The sequence below is a fragment of the Caloenas nicobarica genome, chromosome Z (assembly GCF_036013445.1).
Source record: "Caloenas nicobarica isolate bCalNic1 chromosome Z, bCalNic1.hap1, whole genome shotgun sequence".
In the NCBI taxonomy this organism is placed as follows: Eukaryota; Metazoa; Chordata; class Aves; order Columbiformes; family Columbidae; genus Caloenas; species Caloenas nicobarica.
Genome location: NC_088284.1, coordinates 94,429,661 through 94,455,253, shown reverse-complemented (window position 1 = coordinate 94,455,253; position 25,593 = coordinate 94,429,661). Strand labels below are relative to the sequence as shown.

General features: G+C 42.7%; 1 protein-coding gene across 2 annotated transcripts in view; it reads right to left on the bottom strand.

The window, feature by feature from the left end:
- SYDE2 (synapse defective Rho GTPase homolog 2) overlaps positions 1–25,476 on the bottom strand; it is a 30,225-nt gene extending 4,749 nt beyond the window's left edge. For both annotated transcript variants that reach the window (XM_065657396.1, XM_065657397.1), the window contains exons 1-6: positions 25,266–25,476; positions 20,127–20,861; positions 10,051–11,147; positions 7,488–7,614; positions 1,886–2,067; positions 791–1,022 (exon numbers count right to left, since the gene is read on the bottom strand). In XM_065657396.1, coding sequence (XP_065513468.1) covers positions 791–1,022; positions 1,886–2,067; positions 7,488–7,614; positions 10,051–11,147; positions 20,127–20,861; positions 25,266–25,374 — 2,482 coding nt within the window. In that variant the 5' untranslated portion in view covers positions 25,375–25,476. The remainder of the gene's footprint in view (positions 1–790; positions 1,023–1,885; positions 2,068–7,487; positions 7,615–10,050; positions 11,148–20,126; positions 20,862–25,265) is intronic.
- Between the last annotated feature and the right edge of the window lie 117 nt (positions 25,477–25,593).

Below are 25,593 nucleotides of genomic sequence, written 5' to 3'. Positions count from 1 at the left end.
TCACTTCTACTTTGCTAGTTTATTAGGAAGATTAGAATTTCACCTCCCTTTTTATTGAGAATTGACCCCAAATTGTACAAAAGCATATGACCTCATAAATTTGGAAGTGGGAGCTAAAAGGTACTTACAGTGTTTTGGTGGAGGGTTGTTTTGTTTGTTTGTTTGTTTTGTTTTGTTTGGGTTTTGTTGTTGTGTTTTGCTTTTAAAGTCTTTCTCCTTATGCAAAGCTCTGCAAAAACAACTAGAAGTGGCACAGCTCATACTGTAAGGATGTTCCAAATTATGCCAGATTACAAGGGCAGAAATAAAGTAACCTTCGAGTATCTCAGAGGCCAAACGACTAATGAATTCCATATGCAGATAATCCTGAATAGTCAAAGCAGGAGAACAGAATAAAAACATATACAAAAAAAAAAAAAAACCCAAACCAAACCCCAAACATCCCCCAAAACATCGTAATTCAGATGTGGAAACCTCACTGTCACTGGGTTTTTTTTTTTCTAGTGTCTTTACTTACATAAAGCACTCTTCACTTCTTATATTACACTCAAACTCTGCCATCTGGTAAGAAAGTAATTAGAACAACCAACTTCCCATTAAACAAAAGTGACCAAATACAAAGAGTAGGTTATAAAATTGGCATGATTTCTTTAGATTAGTAGGTTATGCCATAGTACCTTGTGTTGAAAGAATGCCAATGCTGCTCAGTCATCCTGTGAATCAACGTACACTGTCACACAGTAAAAACATACAGTAATGGTTGACATTGAACACATTCATGAAATAGTACCTGGCCACAGCTGGAGTAAATAGTGAAGAACCTCTATGTGTTTTTTGAAGTCCAGGGCACTAGCAAGCTCTTCTGAGTCTGTGAAGACCCTGTTGTTATGGTTGGTGGTCTCCTGCCTCTGGCTCAGTAACACAGGCCCAAAACATACAGCTAAATTCTGGCACGTCATCTTATTTACTTCATGGTAAGAAGCCACCAGTTTCAGGTGATCCAACAGCATCTTCAGAGTAGCCTAAAAGAACAAAATACTGCTCAGGAAACAAAACACTAGACAAAGGTGGTGTTGACATCCTAACGTCGCTGCTCTAGAGGGATAAGATCAAGGCTGACAGCTATGGTTTTTCTACCAACACCCATCAATGGAACATCTAAGCGCTGAATTAGAAAAGTCTATAAGACTATCACAGCGCAGACTAATTAAGACAAACTTCCTGGTAAAATTTAGCTTGTTTCTTACCTGATCTCAGTTTTACGTGAATGGTTTTTCTCACAATGGAAAGGGGACATCAGGGAGGGGAGAGAAGCTGCAGAAGCAGTACAGATCATCCAGGTACATTAGAAAATAAAGAAACCCTCGGTATGACCTCGGCATCAGAACAAGCTTCCAGACAACTTGCAGGTTCCGTGCAGGTCACTCACTATCTCTGGGCTAACTGTGGTTTTCAATAGAGGTGAATTTGGCAGGTGACAATGCACAGCACCATTACGCTGCACAGTATGGGAAGTGAAGGCTTTATTGCACATACTTAGGAAAAATGAATGCATTTGCCCATGTAATTAGACAGTTCCACAGAAATGGAGCAGGACACCACATGGGAATAGTCTTCAATATAAATGTAAAAGTAGTGATCACAGCTTTTCATTCAGTTTTACAGAGACAATATAAAATGCAAACTAGAATGAATCCAGCAATGCAGAGCCTCCAATTCATCACAGCACAGAAGTCTTTTCAAAGACATGGAGCATCAACAATCCAAGAGGACCACTAAGTTAGGAAACAGGTATACACATTTTGACACATTTTATATCCTGTGTGAAAATGTTCCTTTATTTTCTGAAGCACACAATTTACTTGAACCTGCTGACACTGCTCACCTTCTCAACATCTGGCAGGCAATCCAGAAGGGCTGCTGTGTGTTCAGAGTCACTTGGGTCATTCTCGCAACCGCTTGCTGTCATTTTCAAGGGATTTTTTGCCATGGCATCCAACACGGCTTCATAGAGCTGCTTGGTTATCAGGGGAGAGGGTAGCTCTCGCAGATAGTCCTTTAGGACACCTTCACAAGAGACATGAGAACAGACATCTTTAACAAGCTGCAGATTCACTTTCTGGTGATTTTTGGGAGCACTAAGGCACATCAGCTTCACCCATCCATGAGAAAATCCTCCGTGTCAGTGCCAAACCCCGCACTCAGGACTGAGGGGTGGGAGGATGACAGCAAAAGGGCACAGTGACCCCACAGGGTCTGCTAAGAGGCAGGAGGCATCTGTGCAACATGCCCACGAGGCCAGGGGCACCAGCACACTTGTCCCCACAGCTTTTCCAAGCCCACACAAGGCAGCTGATCACAAACTCAGGATGAAGTGGGGAGGAAGGTGCACTGCACCCGGAGAAGAGGGGTGGGTGCCAGGGCTGCTGTATGTGCAGAAGTGGGTACCCCAGGCATGGGGTGAGCGTCGCTCCCGGTCCCTCTCCTGATCGGGGTGAGGAAGAGGCGAGGAAAGGGCTCCTGGCAGTCCACCTCCTGCCCAAGGAAAGGAGCTCCTACAAAACCAAAGTCTTCAGCCTGATGACACCTCCTCCTTTATATACAACCAGCAATTAATTTTTCTGTTCAGTTTTCAGCTATAAAATTACGAGGAATAACCCCAGTGTCACATCCAGTGAAGCACACAGCATTTTCTCACCTACCAAAGCACAGACCAAAAAGATCTCCTCAAGAGGGAAACACTAAGTCCCCCCTGCCCCGGGCATTCTGTATCCCCCAGCGCACAGCTCGCTTCTGCTGTGACAGACATAATTGACAGCCATGGGAGACAGCAGCTAAAACAGCCACGCACTGAGCCGCCAGAGTTGTAGAGACACATTGCACCTTTTCAGAAGCTGGGGACATGCTGGAGGAGAGACTGTTTCTGGGGGATGCAACAAGCAGGCAAGAGTGCCATTAATCATCTATTCCTTACACAGATGCAAAAACACAAGAAGGAATTGAGCGTTTGCGTTCTTGCAAGCTAGCTTTAATGGCTGGCCAATACTTCAGCTTGAATGTGTTTCAGTGATTGTAAGAATAATAATTCAAAAACCCAAAACATTTAGACTTCTAACAGCAGGCCCATGGAAAGGACACTAGCAAGATGCTATCCAGGAGAAATGTGTCCAAGTACAACTGACACAAAAGACTGAACAAGACAACTCTGCCTCCCAGCAGCTTTTACTTTCCTTAAAAAAATACATTCTGTGCCACAAATATCTACCCACTTTAGCTGGATCACAACTGAATTTAAATACCTCCTTAAGAAGAAACAGTGGATTAAAAGAACTTTTTGAAAACAGGCACTGTAATTAACAAAGCAGCCTGTCCTCCAAAAAGGCAAAGTTGGAAAGGCAGATTTGTATTTAGTATGCACTCCTCAGAGCCTTGTAAAATCCCAAATCACAGCAAATACCATCACTGTGCTATTCAACAAGCAACAGTTTTTATAAACTCGATCTTTATAACCTAACTGTAAACTGAACTATATAGCAGTAGGCTTTGCTATGAGGTCATTTCTAAAAAAATACAGGGAATGAAAGTTAACATTTTCCCCATCATAGCCATGTTCATGTGCAGAAGGCAAGTAAAAGTTGTATAAATATTTAAGAAAAAAACCAAACCAAAACAAGAAACACTGCATCTAGCAGTAGTGCAGCTATTCAAGCCCTGCTGTACAAGCAGCGACAGGTGAAGCAGCACCACCCCCTGGAGCTGCCAGCCCACCCAGGGCAGCCAGGCAGAGCTGCTGGCTCTGCTGAGCACCACCCAGCACCCAACAGCCTGCGCTCTGCTTAAAATGGGAACCTCCCACCGGGAATAAAAAAGGTGCAAAAACCATCCATGTATTTTCCTGAAAAACATATTCTCTCTGGTGGTTTAGGGGTTTTTTTGTTGTTTTAAAAAGAATATGCCACCTCTGTTACTGCTCCACCTCAGTCGCTAGCTATTGTTTAATAACTTACTCATATTCCCCTCTCCTCACCAAATTTTATTTCTCCCCCTCATTTTAGAGGGCCATGTTCCATGTGTGGATTAGCAGGTTAAAATATTAATGAGACAAATGTGGCAGAGGCTGGTGCTGTACGACATGGTTTGGGATATTTTCCTTTTTCTGTAAGCAAAACACTAGCAAGAGATGCTGACTTTTTATCAAGATCTTTGTTTCAGCTGTGGGTTTTTTTTTTTTTGGAAGGGGATGTTGAAATGAGAATGAGTTTACAGTAGGAAATGGCAGGTCATAATCAAGTCAGCTTATACCGTTGAAACACTCACAACTGTCTATTAATAATCACTTAGTAGGAATTCCTGTAATAGCACCTGCAGCTGTAGGACAACCACTTGCCAAAGTACTTTCTCCCATTTAGCCCTGAATAACAGGATAGTTTGAGAGCCATGAATGCTCCTTGACCTTTCTAAATCCTTTCGCTATTCACTCAGCTAAATTAGCCCAGTAAGAGGATGCTGTTATTTTTTTCCAAGAATGTATGCTTCCCGCTGCTGCCAACCCACTAGCACGTTCCCCTTGACACAACCACACACAACAAATTTAGACAGCAAGCAGAAATTTCAATCCACTTCATTAACTCCTCATTTTTCTGACCCACTGAACTGTTAACAGTATTGCACGCTTTATGCAGAGATATGAATTCACGTGGATGTGAACAGACGTGAGGCAACATGACTACTGGTCAGTTCCAAAAAGTGGCTGCACACTTCAGTTTGAGCCACGAGCACACTTAGCCGTGTGTGAGGCTGTGCCAACCCCAAGAGCATTTCTCAGTCAAGATTTAATCATTAAACGTTCAGTCTTTGGAGACCTGTCAAAAAAAGAGTATCTTTTTCATCTTTTGGAAAAGCAGCGCTACGCAAATTTCAAAAAGGATGCAAAGCGGCACTTCTCTTCAAATCAGCCAGGATTTATGCAGAGGATTCATATTTTATGGAACACATGTTTTAGCTTATAGAAGTATGAATCATGTGCATCAGCCTCAGCATTGCAAACACAGCAGGGAAACCATTCCCTCGCAAACCAACTCCCTAAGCACATATGAGAAAGGTTTTGTGGGTTCTTTTATTCCTAACACCAAGCATGGTGGGTACCTCAGATCTGCCAGCAAAAGTGCAGGTTCCCCTTCCAGCCCAGACCACACTGTTTACAATTAATAAGAGAGGGGGCTGCATTTTTTGGTCAGTAGAAGCTATGGGTGCAAACACTCGCCTTGGCTCATGCAGGACGCCCGCACTCAGCCCTTTCAACACACAGCTAACACAGGCACTAATTGCAATCACACAGCACAGCTGCAGGGGTAGCATGGGAAAGAAGCTGCTTTTTTTTTTTTTTAAGTAATGTCTTCAAACTATTTTTTTCCTTGTAAGGAAAACAGCATGTAAGTAAACTCTCACAATATAACTCATACAAAAGCATGCTCAGTAGTCTTTCCGTAAGACAGAGACCAAGACTGTAGTCTTCTCACGCTTACAAACAAATTCTGTTGCAAAAACTTATCCTTCAGTAGTATAAACAAAAAAAGGACCAAGAATCCAGCAGGACCTGCATGGTCACCAAAAGTTCACCATCACCAATGAGGCCTGCAGCAATGTATATTGAAAAACTGAACTACACTTCTCTGTGTAACCACTGCATCACAACTCGTGACGGAAAGATCAGTCAGACTGTGCTGCTGCCCTTCCAGGGCTTTGCATCAGTACCGAGCTCTCCTGCAGTTCAGGCTTAGGTTTCAGACAGTTCTGGTTGTTTCTGAGTGTACAATGTATTCAGGAAAATCAAAATCTTTACGAAATGTTACAGGTTCTTTTATATATGGATGAGAATTAAGTTCCTATAGCCTTTCCCATGATACTACTGAACCATTTCTGCAAATACTGCTTTATTGTAAAGATTACTTGTAGCATGGGAGTGCAATGCCATTTTTATTATTCCAAAATTAAAAAAAAAAAAAAGTTTTCCATTAGCTAAAAGTTTTCATTAACCAAATGGCAGTTTGCCATTTGTCTGCTTATAAGTCAATATCAGACAGTTTCTGCTGTTTGGCAGAAAGCAGAGGGGTTCTCCCCCCAAATTGATTTACAAAAAAAAAAAAAAAAAATTTATATCAGGAAGAAGACAGGACTTCAATAATTTCATGGAACAATCTGTTCTTAGAAATTATCACTTTTTCTCATTAATTTACTTGTAAAGAGAAGAATATTATCCAGTTGAAAAGATCTTTTATACTATTTGCTTTTACTGTACACCTCTTTTTAAAGGGTGAACACCATCAGAGTGAAACACAAACACAAGTTTTGGCTGCTGGGAATGCTGGTACTTGTGAGCAACACTGAACCCAACAGCAAAACCAGCCAAGGCAGGTCAGGTGAACCAACTAGCTGGACATTCGGAACCAAAAGGCTTATTTAACCCAGTGAATGTTACTAAGTAATATCTTCTGATACCGCTTTGTATAATTATAAAGTGTAATGAACAAAATTAATTCCCAATACACTGAAATGAAGTAAACCACCAAACAGGGTAGAACTGTCCTGTATGTTGGATGTTACCAAAAGGAGCATACAACCACTGGACTAGTTATTGAATCATTAGTTCATATTTATTCAATGTACAATTTATACCCTGACTACCGTTGTTACATTTTCTGTCCCTGGATATCTAAGAAGTGAATGCTTCTGCCTCATTTCACAGAGCAATTGGTTTACTTGGTGATGCCTGAAATCAGATCAACTTTGGTTTACATAACAAGTATCAATAGTTATAAAACTGTTCCACTTTTAAGCAAACAAAAAAAAGGTAAACAACTTGCACAGTGCAACTCCCATATAAAGAGCTGATGCCGATGCAGGGGCTTCTCAAGACCTTCTGGTCCTGCACTCCCAGCCCCTCTTGCCTGTGCCAGGAGCTCGCTGTTTGACAGCAAATGAAGGGCCAGTCTCGTGAGCAGGAGAAATGATGATCCTGAAGCTCAAACTAGCCTGCACAAGATCATAGGAAATCTGTTTCCAAAAATCCTGCCATCTCCAACATAAAGGGAGGACAACGGGTTGATCTGAGATGGTCCTTCAATCACATGCTGTAGAGCAACCAGCACAGCGCACATCTCGGATCACAACCAAGTTTTCCAAGATCTGCTCGAATACAAACCAACAGCTCCGGGGCCTCGACTCCTTTCACATTTCACTTTCCTCTGTAAGGGTTGCTGAAAGCGGCTCCTTCCCTACCCTCTTCCCTCCAAATCACTGCTGCTTCCTATTAACACCTCCCCAAGGTCACTGCACCCATTCTCACCTTCAGCAATACAAAGCAGCAGTTAACAACTCATTAAATGACAACTGAAAACTAGTTCAGAGCACAATTTCACCTTTTTTAAAAAGTACCTTACAAACAGGATGCAATTCTATAGTAAAAGAAAAGCAAGGAACTGGATTACCTGTTATGACATTAATATCTGGGTACTGGCTTTCACAGAGAGTCACAGCCTTGCTGTCCCTCTCAAACGCCTCCCGAAGCTCTTTCTTAACCGCTGCTGAGCCACACAAGCGATACAGACCGACCACCTAGAAGTGAAAATAATGGCCACGCATCAGTCATTTTCCTGTACAGGGGACTAATAATTGACATCATGTGTTGTCTCATCCTGAGTGCAACAAAAAGAACTGCTTGGAAAGGTATGTCAAGGAAACTCAAAACAGTGCAAACCATTAACATCAGACAATAATATATATTATCAGACATTACACAAGAGACACAGCTGGGACTGTTAAGTGCTAAGTGAATAACGCTAATGTTTTCCATAACAGTGAATATGCTGAGCAGTATTTTATTTACAGAATGTGACTTCCAAATCAGAATCATTTAGTGCTTCATTTTTATGCAAACTTAGGAAACAAGAAATACAGAATAAGCTAGAAAGTAACCAAAATTTAAATTAGACTTCATACCAGTAACCAGGGTTTCAAGAGAATTATGAATACTCTGTTATTACTTCTGAAAGATGCTGTTTTAAAGATGATGAAATGTTGACTTGCAAGTGTTTCAAATTGTATGAAAAGTTTTATGCAAAGCAGGGGTTGTTTATCATGCTCAAGGCAATAGGAATGGAACACATACCACTCTTGGACAGAATTATTAATTCAATCCAGTGCTTTCATGTGCTCAAATTTTGCATTTTATCATTATTTACTTTTCATTTTCATCAACACCATTTATACAGAGCACTCCTATGATATTAAGGAACTAAATCTTAAATGCATTGATTGTACTTTCTTTTTATGAACTTCTTAGGCAGCTGTACTGAGCAGTCAATAACTAGTCCAAAACTACCATGGACTCAAAAGACAACCCCCCCCCCCCCAAATAACCCCTGACTTCGACTGTACTGACTTAGACCATACGAGTCTAGGTTTGCAAACAAGACTATTTGTCTGGCCGTATATTAATTCCTGTTTAAATAAGTGGAAAGTTACCCACTGGAATTTATACTCCCTGTTTCCCAAGACCAAATATGATCCAGTATTGACCTAAGGCAATTTATTTTCCCTCTGAAGTTGTCTAATGCCACATCTGAAATTCAGGAGATGCTATACCATGCCAGAAGTCTGCAGTCTATAGGAAAGTCAAAAATGTCAGACAAGCATGTGGTTAAAACAAGAAGTTAACAGTATATTTTACATTTTTGGTTCTCCATGTTCAAATACACAAATTAGATTTCATGCTCAAAAGCACCAGGTACATTCAGACCATTCAGATCCCAGTTGCTTCATTACCAGTGTTGCCTTGATTACACAATATCACTTGCATGACTAGGTGCTAATAAGCCCAAAATAAAATGCTGAAACCATGGGACACATATATTGGAAAGAATAAAACTTCTCTTTTCCACCGATTTGCATAATGTTAGGAGAAGCGTTCACAATAAGAATCACACAGTTGTTATTAGCAGTGACTTCCTGCAAAGTAATTACACAGAAATACCATTTCTGTCTATATTTTATGACCTAGGTTATAAATAGCAGACTTAATCTCATAACACCTGGAACTACATCCAACCTGCCAGCAATTTAAAATAGTAACAGTGGTAGTTGTGATTATTACTTAATTTCACCTGAGCAAGAACAGGTGTAAAAGAAACTGAGGGCTCACACACACTGTGGAACAGTGTGCAAGAGTCCTCCCACCAGTTCCAAATTAACTGCCAAGGGGAACATGCAGCGTCAGGACTGTGCATCTTTCTTCCTAACAGACTTCTTGGCCAGCGTCTGTAACTGGGGATTTGTTTCCATACCTCATTTCTCACCCATATTTTTGTCCATTAGGTTACACCAACCAATAATCTGCATTAGGGTGAAGAGCAGACACTGGACGCTGCTGCCTTACAGCATCCACCTCCTGTCCTAATTTTGTGAACAACCTGAAGAAAGGTAAGGAGCAGTGGCATAGGGAAACAATTCAGCACCTCAGTGTCTCCTCCTCATCTTAATGCTGTGCACGAACTGATGGCAGATGAGTCTTTGGCATGTTGGCTTGAGACTGCACACACATGAGTAAGGTTTTGTCAAAAGACCTGTCATCATCACTTTCACTGCACGTAATGCCTCAATATTGGGTAGGAGGGAACATTATACTCTTATTTTTGCACGTAGATTCAATATGTCCTTACAGAGTGATCTGTGTCCCAGGAATTGGGCATTTTCAAGTTCTCAGCTCTGCTTTTTGAGGGTGACTACATGCTGGGGGCTGCAGGTTCATTTCACTATCCCTAGTCATAAAGCAAAACTGCAAGTCAACATGCATCTCCTCCAAAAAGGCCAAGTTGGAAGCATTGATTTCACACAGTTCTTCCCACATTATGATGTTCACCGAACAGCAACACAAAAAAGTGACATGTAAAGATGTTTATAATTTCCTCTTTTCTTCCTCACTGCTCATGCTCTGCAACAACAGCTATCCCAACACAGAAATATTAACAAAACAGATTAAAATAAGCACAGTACCTGACAGCCTCTCTTTTCAATCTCCAGAATGCATTTCTGCATCAAAAGCGGCACCATCAAGCCCGCATTTTCCTTTTCTACAACTTTTCGAGCATCTACCCCAAACATCACTGGCTCCTGATCTGCATCAAGGCTGTCAAGAGAGTTTTCCCACTGCTCCATGAGCGACAGCTTGACGTAAATAAGCCCCCTCGGTTCCAGTTTGACAGCCAGCTGATGCGTCTTTGTCACTCGGAAGAGAGTGGGAAGAGCCACAGTTCCATGACAACACACCCGATTTTTCCGTGGGGTGGGTTCCCAGCTGAACACCACCAGTTTTAAGTGCTGAGCGTTTTCAATCTCTATGTTGAATGTGTGGTCCATATCTAGAAATGTTGTCCTACATGTAAGCAGGGCTGTTCTTGCTTTGTTTACTGAGTCAACCTGTATTGCACAAAAGACATCTTTTGAGTCTATTCTTGGCGGTTTTAAGTCTTCAGCACCATAAAAGTGAATGCTCATGAGTCCAGAGATGTACTGAGAGCACTTGGGTTGATCAGAGAAGTTGTAGTGCCTGAAAGCATCAATATCTATTTCAGTTTTACCACTGTTACTTGGAAGACCCTCCTTTCCTTTCGCACACTTGGTTTCATGCCCATGTTTCCCTGATTTTGTTATAAGTTCAGGAGAGTCGCCATCACTGAGGTAACCACCTTTGTTGAAGGATTTGGAGCTCCTTGAGCTTTTCTTTTTATAGGTGTGTTGCGATGACACGCTACTGTCAAGATGGTAACGACTTATCACGTTCCTGCTGGCAGCTGTGGTAGAGTTTCCAGAGGATGGCAAAGACACTGTATGGCTTGTATCCCGGCAGCTTCCCTTTGACAGGGAAGGATTATCTGGACTAGTATGGCTTGACATTCCCTTGACACTCAGCTTCCTGCTCAGCTCTGGCAGCTTTTTCATTTTCATAGAAAGCTTCCTCACAGTCCTGGGAGATTTAATTCTGTCAGGGAAAGGCCAGTTGATTGAGCCACCTTTTTTCAGAGGACTGGGACTTGGAGGAGAAACTTCTGTTGAGGGTACATCAGCCTTGTGTGCAAGTACGACTCCAGACCCTTTAGAAAAAAAGAGAACGAATAATCATTTTCAAACCCCTCAGTAATGAAAAAATAAATCTTGAAGTAGGGGAAAACACGCTGATTTGCTGTAATTTGATAAACGCAATTCATTTAGACAACCATAATTCATTCATCAGTCAGATGTTCATGAACATTCAGAAAGCTGTGCTCTGCTGACTTGTTCAGCCGAATTTGGCAGCTCAGAGTCAGAGGACAGATTTGTTCTGCTTTTTGGAGATGAAAGGGCCAGAAACTACATATAAACAAACCAGCTACCTAACCTGCTGTATCCAGCTTGATCCATTTGTGCTGTATCCCACATACAAGCAGACAGGACTGCATTCCCAGGACACAGGTGCAACAAAACCAATCTTAAATGGGAAAACACTGGAACGTGACAAATACACCCTTGTCTATGAAGCAGTTAGCTACACAGCCAACAGATCAGCGTTGCCTACTCCTCTTAAGTCCAGAGGATAGACACTTGTCTCTAGTGAAGAATACAGCTATACTCTTGTGCATGTCCTTGTCACTCAGAAGAGCCCTAAATCCCTCCCATGTAGACCCAGGCAGTACTTCACACCTTTTCTTCCATTTCTATCAGCTCCTCCTTTCCACCGTAGGATGGAGGAGGAACACGACAAGGATTTATTCCTTCCAAAAGCTGCATCCTGCACTGCCTCATTGCTGTCATCAACTTCCCATCTTTCCTGGCACAAACATCCCATGAGATGGCTGGAAGTGTCCCAAGTGACATTGTTGTGGGAAATCACCCACTTTTCAAGGTGCCAAAAAAATTTAAAAAGAAAAAATCATAACAGTCAGCGCTGAGGTTGAAGAGTGAAAAAGAAAAAGAGACTCCCTCAATTTAGTAGTAAGAGGCAACTAATTAAGGAACGCGATCAGACAGCCAGTACTGCACACAGTCAGGAACCTGCAGTTCACCTCATGCTCCAATACTTGAGGAAATCCAAACACCAAGTTATAGCTCAAGCTGTTCTCACTTTCACCAGCATGAGGCAGTAATGACTGTAGGAAAGGCAACGAATTGACACAAGTTAATGAAGCATGCCAAGAGGGGAGCTGAGGCCAGAATGACAGATATTAATAAAATTATATGAGTATTCTCACAGTCACTTTTCTATCCCTTCAGAAACCAACAGTGGTTCTTGCTATTAATAGCAATAACCACCCCATTCACCCATCACTTTGCAAATTTTAGCAGCTCCCAACAGGACTCGTGTAACCTTGCCGGTGCAGGGTACCCCGGAGCCCCCGAGCACACTAACCCTGAGTGGTGCAATTAGCCCAAGCAACTCGCAGAGACTCAGACACCTATATCCACCCATCATCCCCCTTTGCTAGCCAGGGAAAGGGGGAGCCTATTTACAGCATATATACAAAAAAAACCCCACAAAACACCAAACCCAAACAACACAACAAGCAAGCAGCGGCATTGTTTTCACAAGCTACTTGGCAAATCATACTTTACAGACATTTCTACTACAGACTTCTCAAAGGCTTACAGCTTTCATCCTAAACTAATCACTTCAAGTCCAAACCACCACACAGCTAGTGATTTTTACAAGTCCCCTGTTCATTCAAATTCGTTTTCACCATTTAACTATAACTTTCTTTTATACTTAGCTTAAATAGTTAATCAGGTGATCTCGTCTCTGACCAAAGTGATTTGTTGTGGTTTTGTTTTTTCTCCCCCCAAAAAACCTTACAAAGACTAGTTCTAGTCCCAACAGAAGTTTGGCTTTAATAACTTTTGCAGATAGTTGCTTAAAAGAGTATTTTTATAAAGGAAAGTTTCAGTTATGAAGAATAACAGAGAATCTGTTTTCCAGAGCAACAGAGGAAAATTCATTTAGCCCTCCATCTCACAGAAGTAGTTGCCTTGCAGGGGAAGGGCTATTTCTAGCACGCCTGCTGTGCTTTTCTGGCAGGCAGCTAGTTAGAAATGTGGTGTTTGATAAAAGCGGACAAAGCCTCCCCTTGTACTGCAAATCACAGCCCGGTCCCACTGGTGGGCTGGCCTGGGGCGCTGGGCAGCAATCAGCGCCACACTTCAGCCTGTAGCATTAATCTTCCCTTTCTGTCAAAAGCCTCTGGCACAGGCCTGGGAAAGCAAGCCAGCAAATTAAACTTCCCCCCAGCTCATTAAAACCAAAGAGCCAATCTAACACTCTGACTTTTATGTGTCCAACTTCTGCTGCATTTAGTACCAAATAGTTAAAATGAAATATGTGGCTGGAAGAAACTGAACAGTGGAGCATTATGCAGGACGGTATTCCCATCAGCACTGAGCCACATCTTGTTCCGCTAAAGCCAGCAATGTGCTGAGGTATGCACGCAATTTTAAAGAGTGTCCATGACACAGCTCTGAACGAGCTGCAAGGGGAGCGGTAGCACAGCCCGGTCACACCACACTCCCCCAGCCAGCCCTCTCGACACAGGCTGCCAGAGGAACTGAGCTGTGTCTCACTCCTTTCACCACGGTACAGGGCTGTGCTGCAAACAGGCTCCTCACTGTGCCTGTCGCCTCTCGCTCCACCACTGCACATCCCGTCTGAGCAGTTACACTTCAAAAATATCCTTACGGAAGGATGGTAGGAGGAGATGAAACATAAGAGGCACCTGTCACACAGATGACTACCAGGGCAACGGGATGGTCAGTTTCTTGTGATGCAGCTGACTATATATATAAACATACGTGTGTGTGTATATACAATTCATTTATTTTTTACAGTGAGAGCAATCAATCACTGGAACAATGTCCCCATCACTGAAGATTTTCAAGATGTGACTGGACAGGATGCTATGTAATCTCATCTAGGTTGTCTTTCCCACCAAAAGGACCAGATGATCTTCTGAGGTCTTTTCCAATCTCGGCTGTTCTATGATATACTATCTTTACTACATTTACCCTATGCTTTCCAGAAGCTTTATCAGTATGAGTAAGACAGAAAAAAAAAAAAAAAAAAAGCTTTTGAAGGACAACACAATTCGAATTGAAGCAACTTGACATGGTAAGTGCCTGCTTCCATCAGCTATTTGTTCAGCTTGACCAGCAAAGCCACCTTTCACTTTGCTCAGCAATATGCCCACATGAAAGGATAAAGCTTTTTCATGACCAGATAAACACCTGGAGAGACATGAACAGCCCTGGGGCACACAGTGCTCCACAAACCCAGACCCCTGGTCCCTCCCCACGGAGCCAGGTGTCCACCTGGGCAATCGCCACCGTCCCCAGGGTGGAGCAGGGCAGCCCCGACAGACCGTCCCCTGCACAGCCCTGTCCCACGGCAAGAGGGGACTCAAACTGCCCGGAGCACTGACAACACAGCCCCCGCCAGACGCATGCAGTGATTTAGCACAGTAAAAATGCCTGTCTGACCTTGCTGAATGTTGTTTACCCTTGCTTGGGCACATATATCACTGTCATACCAACTGCCAGCAACATGCTATTTTACAAGCACTTTTGATTCCTCTATTATACAGGTAACATTCCTCATTGCTTAAGGTAGGGTTTCTGAGTTATTTCAAAGTTCCTGAGAAAACCTGTAATTTATTAATATCTTTGGGACAACAAGTTGAAGTAAGTCAGAGAACTATCACTTCCTTATTACAGCAAACTATTGAAGTATCAGCCACACTCATAGCTAATGGAAATGCTGAGTTCCCACCAAACTAAACCCGATACGTAATTTAATTTTTCCTACCATTCTCCAGACATACTTAATAAGTACACTACATCTAACCCTGAAAGTATCTCTCTAGAATAATGGCATCAGCATTGAAGATCTAAGTTATTTCATTTTGAAAGATAAAAAAAAATACAGCTTACATTGAGTGGTTGTAACATTCAAAACCAAAGTCTCCCTTCTGTCTACATTTTTCATGGCTTTTCTTTTTTTTTAGTATTATTATTTCTAAAAATCAACACAACGACTTATTGGGAAAATATATTAAAAATGAAAAAGCAGCAAATCAAAACAGACAAGCCCAAATACGTTAAAATTGTTCTTGTGGCAAACAATGGATGAGTGAAAAAGGCAACTGTTTTTCTGTGCTAGATTCCACAAGAAATACTGATCTGGATCCTCAATTGACACAAAGGCCACAGCTCTACTGATCTCAAAGGCTGTTAACTTAGGTGCAGGCAAGTTATGTTTTTTCATCCTCAGATAGTTCCGGACCTATACAACTTCAGTAGAAGTCTCAAATTCAAGCAACTTCTATTAAGATATAAGGAAAGCATCACCTCTATTCACATGTGCAACTGTGGATTAAAAAACAAAAACAAAAAGACACAAAAAAACCTTAAAAAAACAAAAAAGAACTTTCTAAAAATTGGAATTATTTCTATGTAACATCTCAATTGTCTAAATAAACTGAAGAAACCCTTTTAAGGGTTTTTTACCCTTATAAAAATTACTACTTTGACCAATGCAGTCTCTGAGTTCTATGCCACATAATGCTTCAAAGAATGGAGACATTATTAAAAAGGTTAAAAAAAAAAAAAAAAAAAATCTCAAAGAGCCCTTTAAAGGTAGTTTGTTTTCATCAAATACTGTGCACACTGACATTAATTAAGCTGTGACAAACCCATGAACCCAGGGATCACTTTTACAGGAGAAGAAGATACAAAATAAATTGCTTTAAATAGCCCATTAATTAAAAAGGGAAGTGATTACAGAGTAACCTCCCGAGGCTCATGGAGAGGTGAAGGGGCTGAGCACCGCCTGCCCTGCATCAGGGCAGGATCCTCAAAGCATCACTGACAGGGGTACCCCAGAGAGAGCAACACGTACGCATAACAGCACTTCAGATCTCTGACCAGACTTAAGAGTTCAGTATCCACAAGCAAGAAAGAGTTTGTTGCAGATATTTTAAACATCGGTGGTTCTGCAATACACATAAGCCACAGTCGGCTCTGTCTGGGCGCTGGAGCCGCGCCGGGATGCAGACAGCAGCACGGTGACTGATGCCAAGCACGGTCCCACTGGGCTGGTCTCATGACAATTTCCTCCCCTCACTGTGTCCTTCGTGGCATGAAAAGCAGCTTTTCTCCCGTTTCCCCAGTCAGAGGATACAGTTATTCAGTACAAATCAGAAACTGAAAAAGGCAATAGCTATTTTAAATTAACTGCTTCCACTCCACAGCTGCCACATCCTTTTGCCTCTTTCACCAGCAGGTCTTTATGGCATTGTCACCTCATGTATCAAAGACATATGCATGAAAAAGCCCTTGACCTTCCAAAGCACGTGCACAAACTCACCCAAAGCCCACTGCCAAACTGGCTTCAGCTCTGCAGGAGAAGGAGGGAGCAGAGGGACCTTTCTGCCACACGCCAAACCACTTTGGTATCTCAAACATCACGCATGAATGCTTTTCTGCCTCATGAAACCAAAGCTCCTTGCACTTGGAAAACCAACACAAAAAAATTAAGCAAATAGTACTTGCAACGTGTGGAAGGAAACTGGTAGATAGGATTTGCTGCCCTGTATACCCTACATATATTGCTGGAAGCTTATTTGCAACATCTAGGCATGCAAAATATTTGCCTACATTGACCCCAAAAGATGTATTTGGAAACCAGGACAGTGGTCACCATCTAAGTGGAGAAAGAGCTCTGTAGTTTAAACATGACTTAAGCCAAGCTCCAGTTGGCATGTATTGGGGTTAAGTGGGAATATAGTACCAACCTTCACTTCTTACAACACTGAAAATAAACCTGTTCATGGCAATTCCTCTCAGGATTTCCCATCCAGACAACTAACACACATACATTTTCAGTAGCAAAAACACAGTCCAGATCGTGGCAACCTACATTGCTCAAGTCTTACCAGGATGCCTCTGAGATACAGACACATGTGAGATGATTCCACTGATCAGGTGGACACTAATCCCAACAGTAATCCTCCCCAAAAGCAAAAATATTACAAATTCTTCAGAAGGTACTATTCAGAGCTCCACAATGTAAATCTATCGCAGGAGCTGACATTATGAAGGGGTGTTTTTCTTCAATATTTTGCATCTCTAAAAACATACAGTTATAAACATTTGTAAAGAAAATTTATTTCAACATTTTCTATATGCAAAAGCTATATATATATTTTTTCATATTGCGTTTATAACAAAAAAATATTCCTATTTTCCAATCATAAACATTCTGCCTGTGCAAGGACAGAGACCTCAAATTAAAAACAGCCTCCGAGGTCCTTTCCACTTAAACTCTTCTCCCACAGACCTAAGAGCATGAGCTGGCACTGTGTTTCTACATTAACAACTTGGAAACAAGTTATCTTCTTATTATTACCTTTTGTGTACTTCTTATAAACCAAATATGTAAAAGATGCTTTATTTTTAATCAGTTTCTTTTTAAAAGCCAGCATGGCTAGAATAATTCACTAAAGAATTACCTGACAAATCCTATTAACATAAGTGGCATTTACTGTAGAAAGGAACCAGATTAACACCAGGTACTAATGGTGTAAATTAAGACCGTGGGGTAAATTAGCACCTCTAAAACTATGATCCATTTTACTAATAACATTTACAAGAAATATCTATTTGCTTCTGTGTTTGGAAAGATTCCCAATAACGGAATTCTATCATTTATTTTTTCTTAATATTCTGCCTAATAAAGAATCTCAGGAAAAAAAAAAAAAAAAAAGAAGAAAAAAAGAAAAAAAGAAAAAAATCCATGACTATTTTCTCTCTACAAAATTGGAAATCCAAATAAGGCAGGAGTGTTTAAATTTATACAGGTAAAATTGATTCCATCATCCAAAGAAGAAAACAGAAAAATACAAAATGAACTATATATTTTGTTTTTATGGTGCCCTACATTTTTCTGTCTATGCTTCTTAAAATCTAATACTTCAGACTCTAATGCTAACCAATATTAACATATATAAAAATCATATCAATCAGAAAGGTAAGCAGACTTTTCCCCAAAGCAGTAATTGCTTATTTGTTAGGAATTACTGCTTAATGTACCCAGCTCTCCAAGAACATAGACACCTATTTCATAGCCATTGTATAATTCCAACAAGGTTCTAACAAAATTAAAGTTAAACTGGCCATGCTGTCCTTCATGCAGTAATTTTGTATGGATGAGCTGTCATTTTAAATTTCACTGAAAATAACTGTAAACACCTTAACTGGATTAAAAAGAAGAACTAAGCCACTTCTCCATAAGAAAGCCAATTACTGAGCAGCAGGGATCCACTTCATCAATTAATCTCTTCAATGTGATCACTATTCAATACATGCAAAAGAAGAGCTGCATTTAAAGTACCTTAATTAAATCAATGCATAACAAAACAAACAGGAGAAACTCATAACACTTTTCTCCTGGTTTCATGAGACACTTTAAATGGACAATTTTGCTTTCAGAAATAAATGTTTCTTCAGTATGAAAACAATTTTGACTTTTTTCTTCTTACATAAAGGGATTTATTTTTTAAAGAAATAGTGACCTATATACTGAGAGATTAGTCACCTAAATGAGGGTCAAACAGTCTGCAGGACACACACATAGCTTTCCTAAATAACCATGCTTACTGACCTCTCCAAAGCACCTAGAGCTCCAATGACAGCAACAATCTACCCAAGAACAAGATATTTCGTCTATCTTGCAAGGAAATACAACTGGTCTAAGTATTTAATGCAGCTGTAAAGTGAGCTATTTCTAAATAAATGCCCAATAACTTTAACACACTTTGCTACTAAAAATATGCTTGTATCTGCAGCATTTCCACAGAAAGAACAAAATGTGAGGTCCCAGAAGAGACGACGGAGTGTTTGTTCTTCCGCTGTTTACAGCAGTTGCTTTGGTGCCTTTGAACGCAAGCCCTGTTCCCAGAAGGAATCTCAGCGCTGGGAATTGGGGTCAGCAGCTCACGGCACACAGGGACATGGGGCCAAAGCCCAAAGGGATGGCCAGGCTAGACAGGGCCACCAGGATGGGGGCTCCCGCAAGGCTGATGCACACCCGGGCTCCGACACCGGCGTTTCAGGTCCTCTCTGCTGAGCTGAGCAGAAATACAAGCTCTCAAATGTCAGTGCAAAGAAAGTATGAACTTTCTCCAAACTGGGGAAGCTAGAATTCCCTGTCTCCTGAACTTCACACTAAGTTTCTAACTCTCAACAGGTTACTGGAATTAAGGTCAAGATAATATAAGGCACACCAGTAATTTAAAATAATTCCTTTTTGGAAAGGGTTGGGGTTTCTTCTGCTTACTTTTGTTTGGTGTGGTTTTGGTTTTGTTAGGGGTTTGTTTGCATTTTTTTTTTAATAGACTGCAAAAAATCTTTAATAAGATGCTGAATTCACACCCTAATGGAATTATGGAAATGAGAATATCAAACACTCAGCCAAAGATAACAAGGAATAAAGAGGCTGGCTTCTGAAAGTGAAACCACGCCTCTCTAGTCTATTAGATTAGCCTGAGACAGCCAACAAGACGGCAATTACAGAAAGCAACATGATTAATAGTGTCTATATGATCTTCCAAAATGTCTTTATTAAAAAGTCCCAGACAGTAAGCTAAAGAAACTTCTGCAGACATTAAGTAGCTCCTCGGCTGGAATCCAAAGCCAGGGTTAGACACTAGCTAGGAGAAAGGAAACCCAGTGTGTCCTCACATTACCAAGCTTTAGCAAATTCGCTTTGTAAAACCTTTGCCTTCAGCAAGCTTGGGCAACAAAGAGCACAGAGAACAACCACAACTGGACTTGCCATGAACAAGCTGACTGAGAAACCGCTGTGCAGATCTACATTTACTAGCCATCAGTGGCACAACACAAGTCATTTTTTGTGAACACAACATGCATTTCCACCGGAAATTCGCTTGATAAAGATAAAAGGAGGAGCAAAGGAAAGACAGGCGAAAGAAGGGTTTATTGTTCCTCTAAAAGAAAACAGGACATCACACTTTTATGCTGCTGAACCCTCTCACCTGTTGAAGGGCACTTAAAGGCAGGATTGTCCTCTGCTGCCGGCAGGCTGGGAGTCTTGCAGGCAAACCTCTGCCAGTGCTGCTGCACATGCTGCCCAGCGTGCATGGCATCAGCCTGACTCGCTTCGCTGGGCTGAGCTGTCCGGCTGGTCCCCGTGCTCCCCACGGAGCATGGGAGACCCTCGTGGGGACCTGTGGCTGTCCCCGAGTCACCCCCAGGGAGGGGGTTGTACCGAATCACTGGAGAGCCCACAGCAACAGGGCTTTTCACAGCATGAGAGGGGACCCTCAGCAAGTCGGGCTCATCATCTTCAGGGATGGGGTTGTACCATATTTCTCCTTCATCATCTGCGTCATTATCCTCACCGAAGTCCGAAGCGGCGCTCCTCGGCGCAGCAGGACGCGCGGTGCTTGGCAGGGCGCTGACGGGAGCGCAGCTTCGCACCGGGCGCTCCCGCCACACCGGTGACGTGGAAGGAGCCCGCGGCACTGTGGGTTCAGGCAGCAGGATGGGAGATTTGGGTACCGGGATAATAGCCCCCTGCGTTTCTTTGGAGGTATTGTCTTCTGCCAGCAGAGGAGGAGGAGGTCGCTGTGTGCTCTGCTGCAGCCAGCTGCGTTTCTTAGAAACAGTGATGCTGTTCACTCGTGGCCTATGCATGGGGACCTCGCTGGCCTGCGGGGACTTGGGCTCCTTCCTGCTTCTCGAAGCTATGTAAACATTTTCTATTAGATCTGTTCCCACAAAGACAAAAAGAGAGGGAAAAACAAACGTTTAGAATATAATTTTGCTTTTAACAGAGGAACACGTATGCTGTCGTATGACATTCGCATTAGACCTCATCCAAAAGGACAAAAGTTGATGTGAACATAAAATTAGATTTCAGCCTGTCAAACCAGAATGTGCACATAATTAATAAAGAGTCAGACTTGTTTGGCTGTATTTTTAACACCATGTAATTTAGATAAATGTCAGTGAGATAGCCCTGCTGAAAGGTCACGCATACTTAGATAAGGCTGCTTCTTGTTCAGCTAAGTTCAGGTACCATTAGTTTGAAAAGTTCCTATGTAGTGTTTCCACAGTTTATTTATGCCAATGAAGAAATAGCCTCTGGTTTTCCTATAATGCATACCTTAAATGGCTACAAAAAACCTCACATAGATTTGCTTCTAGATTTAGATACAAAATAAAGGTGAGGAACAGGCTGCCCAGGGAAATGGTTGAGTTGCCGCTGTCCCTGGAGGGGTTTAAAAGACAGGTAGATGAGATTCTTAGGGACATGGTTTAGGGGTGGACTTGGCAGTTCTAGGTAACGATTGGACTTGACGATCTTAAAGGTCTTTTCCAACCAGAATGATTCTATGATTCTTTATGTCTTGCACAAAAAAACTCCAGAAAGAACTGTCCTTACCAGCTTCATCCTATAATTAAGACAGAAGCATCCCTGATTTGCAGGGAATAAAATGAAACACGCCATCATGAAAGGAAAGAATGAGATGGAAGAAATGTAGAAAAGTTTTTAAGTATCTCATTATACAATGAAAATTTCATGTAACACTTAATCGGATTTCACTGACTGCTCCCCAAGCTTGACACAATTTCTTTAAAGTAACAGCCAAACATTTAATTATGCATAGAAAAAGTCCCTTCCACTTGAGCCCCTTGTCAGAGTGTGTCCAAGGTGCCCGCGCAGCAGTGGTGCCAGAGCCCGGCAGACTGCAGGGCTGCAGCAGCGCATCCTGGCCAGGGACGTGGGACCACGCAGGGCAAACACCGGCCCCTTCATGGGAAGGAAAGCTGCAAATGCACACAAATGAAAAACTCCAGGGTCAGGTAACCCCAGCGCTCCTCTGTGGAGGACAAGCCAGACAGGGTTGGCCCGGTCACCAAGACTGAATGGGGATAACTGGATTCTCAAAAAGCAGATGACTTGATTTCATGCAAAGCCCCCTGCAACTCGAAGCTCCAGATGGGAGCAGTTATTTGATACTGCCTGAACAGTATTCTCATCAAAAAAATATTTACACACCAATAATGGATGTTAAAATACGTAGACCTCTCTGGAGGAGAAACTCTAAATTCAGCTAAGTTTACCGTAGTTAGGGTAACAGGAAAAAGACAGACAGTTGAACACCTTCCCTTTGACCCTCTTTTTAGGTTTGTACATTAATGACAAAAGAGATCCTCGATAAGATCTGAAAGACCATCATTTCATTTGATCAAAGATTCATTACTTGGTGATTTTTTTTTAAAAAAAATGATGTTTGCTTCTTTAGCTAAACTGCAATACAAACACTATTTGTGATTTGAAGAATTAACTTGGTTCAAAGAATTAACAAACTTAAATGTGCTCATTTTGAAGCCTGCACACACCTCCATTGAAGTGCTTTGCTACACTGGGGCCTAAATCAGTCAATTAATTAATAGAATCTGAGGAAAATGTGAAAGCAGGGCTGAGGATGCAGAACTCTGGCAAAGTTTCAGTGAATTGGCAGCAATCATATTCCTTTCCCCATCCATAGCCTGGAAATGTAAACCCGCCGTCGTAAAGGTTACCCTTTACTATTTCAAGTAAGAACTAACCAAAAGGATGGGGAAATAATCTGCAGTGGGCATAGGGCTATGCCTACATTTACAAGAATTCACGTTGGATCCGGGATGTCTTGGACAGGCACCCTCCTGGCTGGTGACAACCACCTCAAAGCCCTCCGCTGCGGTCCTTGCTCCAGCGACATGAATAGATGGAGCATCTGAGAGCTGTATTTCCACAAACAAAAATATCCGTTACTTCCTGCCTCACTGAAGAAACGCAGACCCTCCCACGCTGGTTAAGACAGCACACAGTTCCCCGAACAGCAGGTTCCAAAGTGGTACAGTGTGCCTAAATATATACCCAGTGCCACATCTGGCCTCAGCCTCAGCCTGCCCTTGCGTCCCAGCGGCAGCAAACACACAGCGCAAACTCAGCTTTGTTTTCAACATCCATCTGGGTATCTCAGTAACGAACCACCTGCAGAAGTTTACCACAGAAACATTAATAATCAAGTACCTCCAGTGTACTCCAACAACCCTGCTGCTTGCAGAGACATGCCACGTATCACAGGTATTCACAACTACCCTTTCTCTGTCTTCGAATCAGCCAACATGCTGCCAGAGGTCACTGATTGTAAGTGTTCACTGAATCTCATCCAAATGATACACTGACATGCAAATCTCCCAGCTGCAGCTCCTGCAATCGATAGCTGGATTTGCAAGCGCTGCTTCCCCTTTATTTGAACTTGGCCCTGGTCCGGAAAACCCTTATGCCTGTGTTTATTTTAGTAACAAACTGTTTCACATGCAAGTATCTGCACAGCCAGTGCTTCAATGTAACATAGCAAGTTTTCAACATCATTAGCTGTCATAGTAACAAGCCTAATTTAAGTAAATACGAAGCTTTCAGAGATGCGCAGGTCAGGCACATACTTTTGGTTCTAGAGCAAAGTTTCATTCGGAAGAATGTTGATGACTGTCTATTAGCACTTCACTTTAACGTATTTAATATATTCTCCAAAACAGATCAGGCCTCCATACAGATACATAACACAACAGTTCCCCCCCAAAAGGCTTCAACGCAGTGTTTAAGGAAAAAACAAACAAACAAACAAGTCAGGTGTTCCCTTCACCTTCCACTCTATCTACAAAACGTTAAATAAATCACTATTTAAAGTTAAAAATATTATGGTAACAACACACCTAACAACAGCTCAGAAACCAGAGCTTCGATGTTTCAGCACAAATGATGTCAAAATTTATTTTCTGCCTACTACAAAGGCATATATATTTCAATGTGATACTGTGCGCTGCTTTTCAAACTGCAATGAAGAGAGGAACAGCTTTTTCCAGCTTCTCCATATATGGATCAAAACCATTCCTAGTTCTTCTGGTTGTAATAGTAACTATTGAAACACATTTTCTTTCACTAAGTTTCCCAGTAAAACTATAAAATATAATAATTATGTATTTAAAAGGAACAACAGCCAGACTAAAAATTGATTTGCAAGTTTTCAAGTGCATCAAAAAAAAAAAAGCAGCAAACAAAAGCCAAAGAATGACAAACGGTCATATGATAAGAAAATGATCAGGGATTCACACAGCGGTCTAAATTAAAAAACCTCTTATTTTAATGAGGAATTTTTATTGCCAAGAAAAAGAGTAATTACGCATGTGAGGATACTACCGTTGAGGATTGATTTAAGACCTAAATTTAGATTTGCTAAAGTGCCCGATCTCTGTTCACAACAAATTTGAAGGTTACACAAGACCTGGAGGGGGGGGGAAAAAGAAAAAAGAAAAAAAGAAAACTTTTCCAAACATAAATAAATAACTTATTTAATTTCACTGCATACTGGCAGCTGCATTGAAACCCCTATCTGTTTCAAGGCTCTGTTTTTGTTTGCTTACAGTGTATATAAGTTAGCGCTGGCCAATAAAAATAAAGTTAGCTTTTAAACATGGACGATTCCATAAGGAATAAACCGGCAGCGAGTCCTTTCCCCTGCAATCGCGGATTTGCTGCAGAGGCTGAAGTTAGCGAAGCCGCGATGCTGCGGGAGTTACCGGCTCAGCTGCTTTTTGCTTTAGCAGTTTACAGCATTCCGATAGATCCCCTTCTATTCCGGTATGCTAGAACGTAAATGTAAAGTACAGGCTGCAAGAAACAACCTCATGAATTTGTAGAGAGAAACCAGATCTTTCAAAAGCACGAAAAATTAATTATTTTTTCTAAAGCGCCATTCCGCTGCCTCGCGGGGCTTTCTCTCCGCTGTTTCTGGGGTAACAAAGTTACCGTCTGCAAGGGGCACCGCCGGGTTAGCACGTGAAAGCCGCTTCCACGGAGAGATGGAAAACGCACAGCCTCGGGCAAAGCCCCCCGGCAGCAGCACCGGGGCCCGGCCCCCACCGCCGGCCCCGCCCGGGGCTCTCGGGGCAGCGGCCGCGGCGCGTCCCCGGCGCCCACGGGGCTCCTCGTCCCCCTCGCCCGGCGGGGAACCGGCCGCCCGCGCCCGGCAGGTGGAAAGGCGACCGCGGGCGGGCAGCCGGAGCCGCGCAGCCGGACCCCCGCCGCCGCCGCGCCCCGGCCCGCCGCGGGCACTTACCCTGCGGGGCGCACACCCCGCCGTGGCGGTGCCCGGCGCCCGCCGCCGCCCCTCGCTGGGACCTCCTGCCCCGCAGCTTGGAGAGCGTCCTGCGCAGCGGGTCCGCCATGCCTGGCAGCCGCCTCCCCGCCGCCTCAGCGGGCGCTGCCCCCCAGCCCGCCGGAGCCGGCCGCCCCGCTGCGCGGCGGCGGCAGCGGCAGCCCCGGGCCGCGCTGCCCCATGGCGGCGTGGCTCCGCGCGCCCGGCCCCGGCTCCGCCGCGCACATACTTGGCATAGCTGAGCGGGGTGAGAGGGCGCCGCTCTGCGCATGCGCGCCGCCCGCCCCCG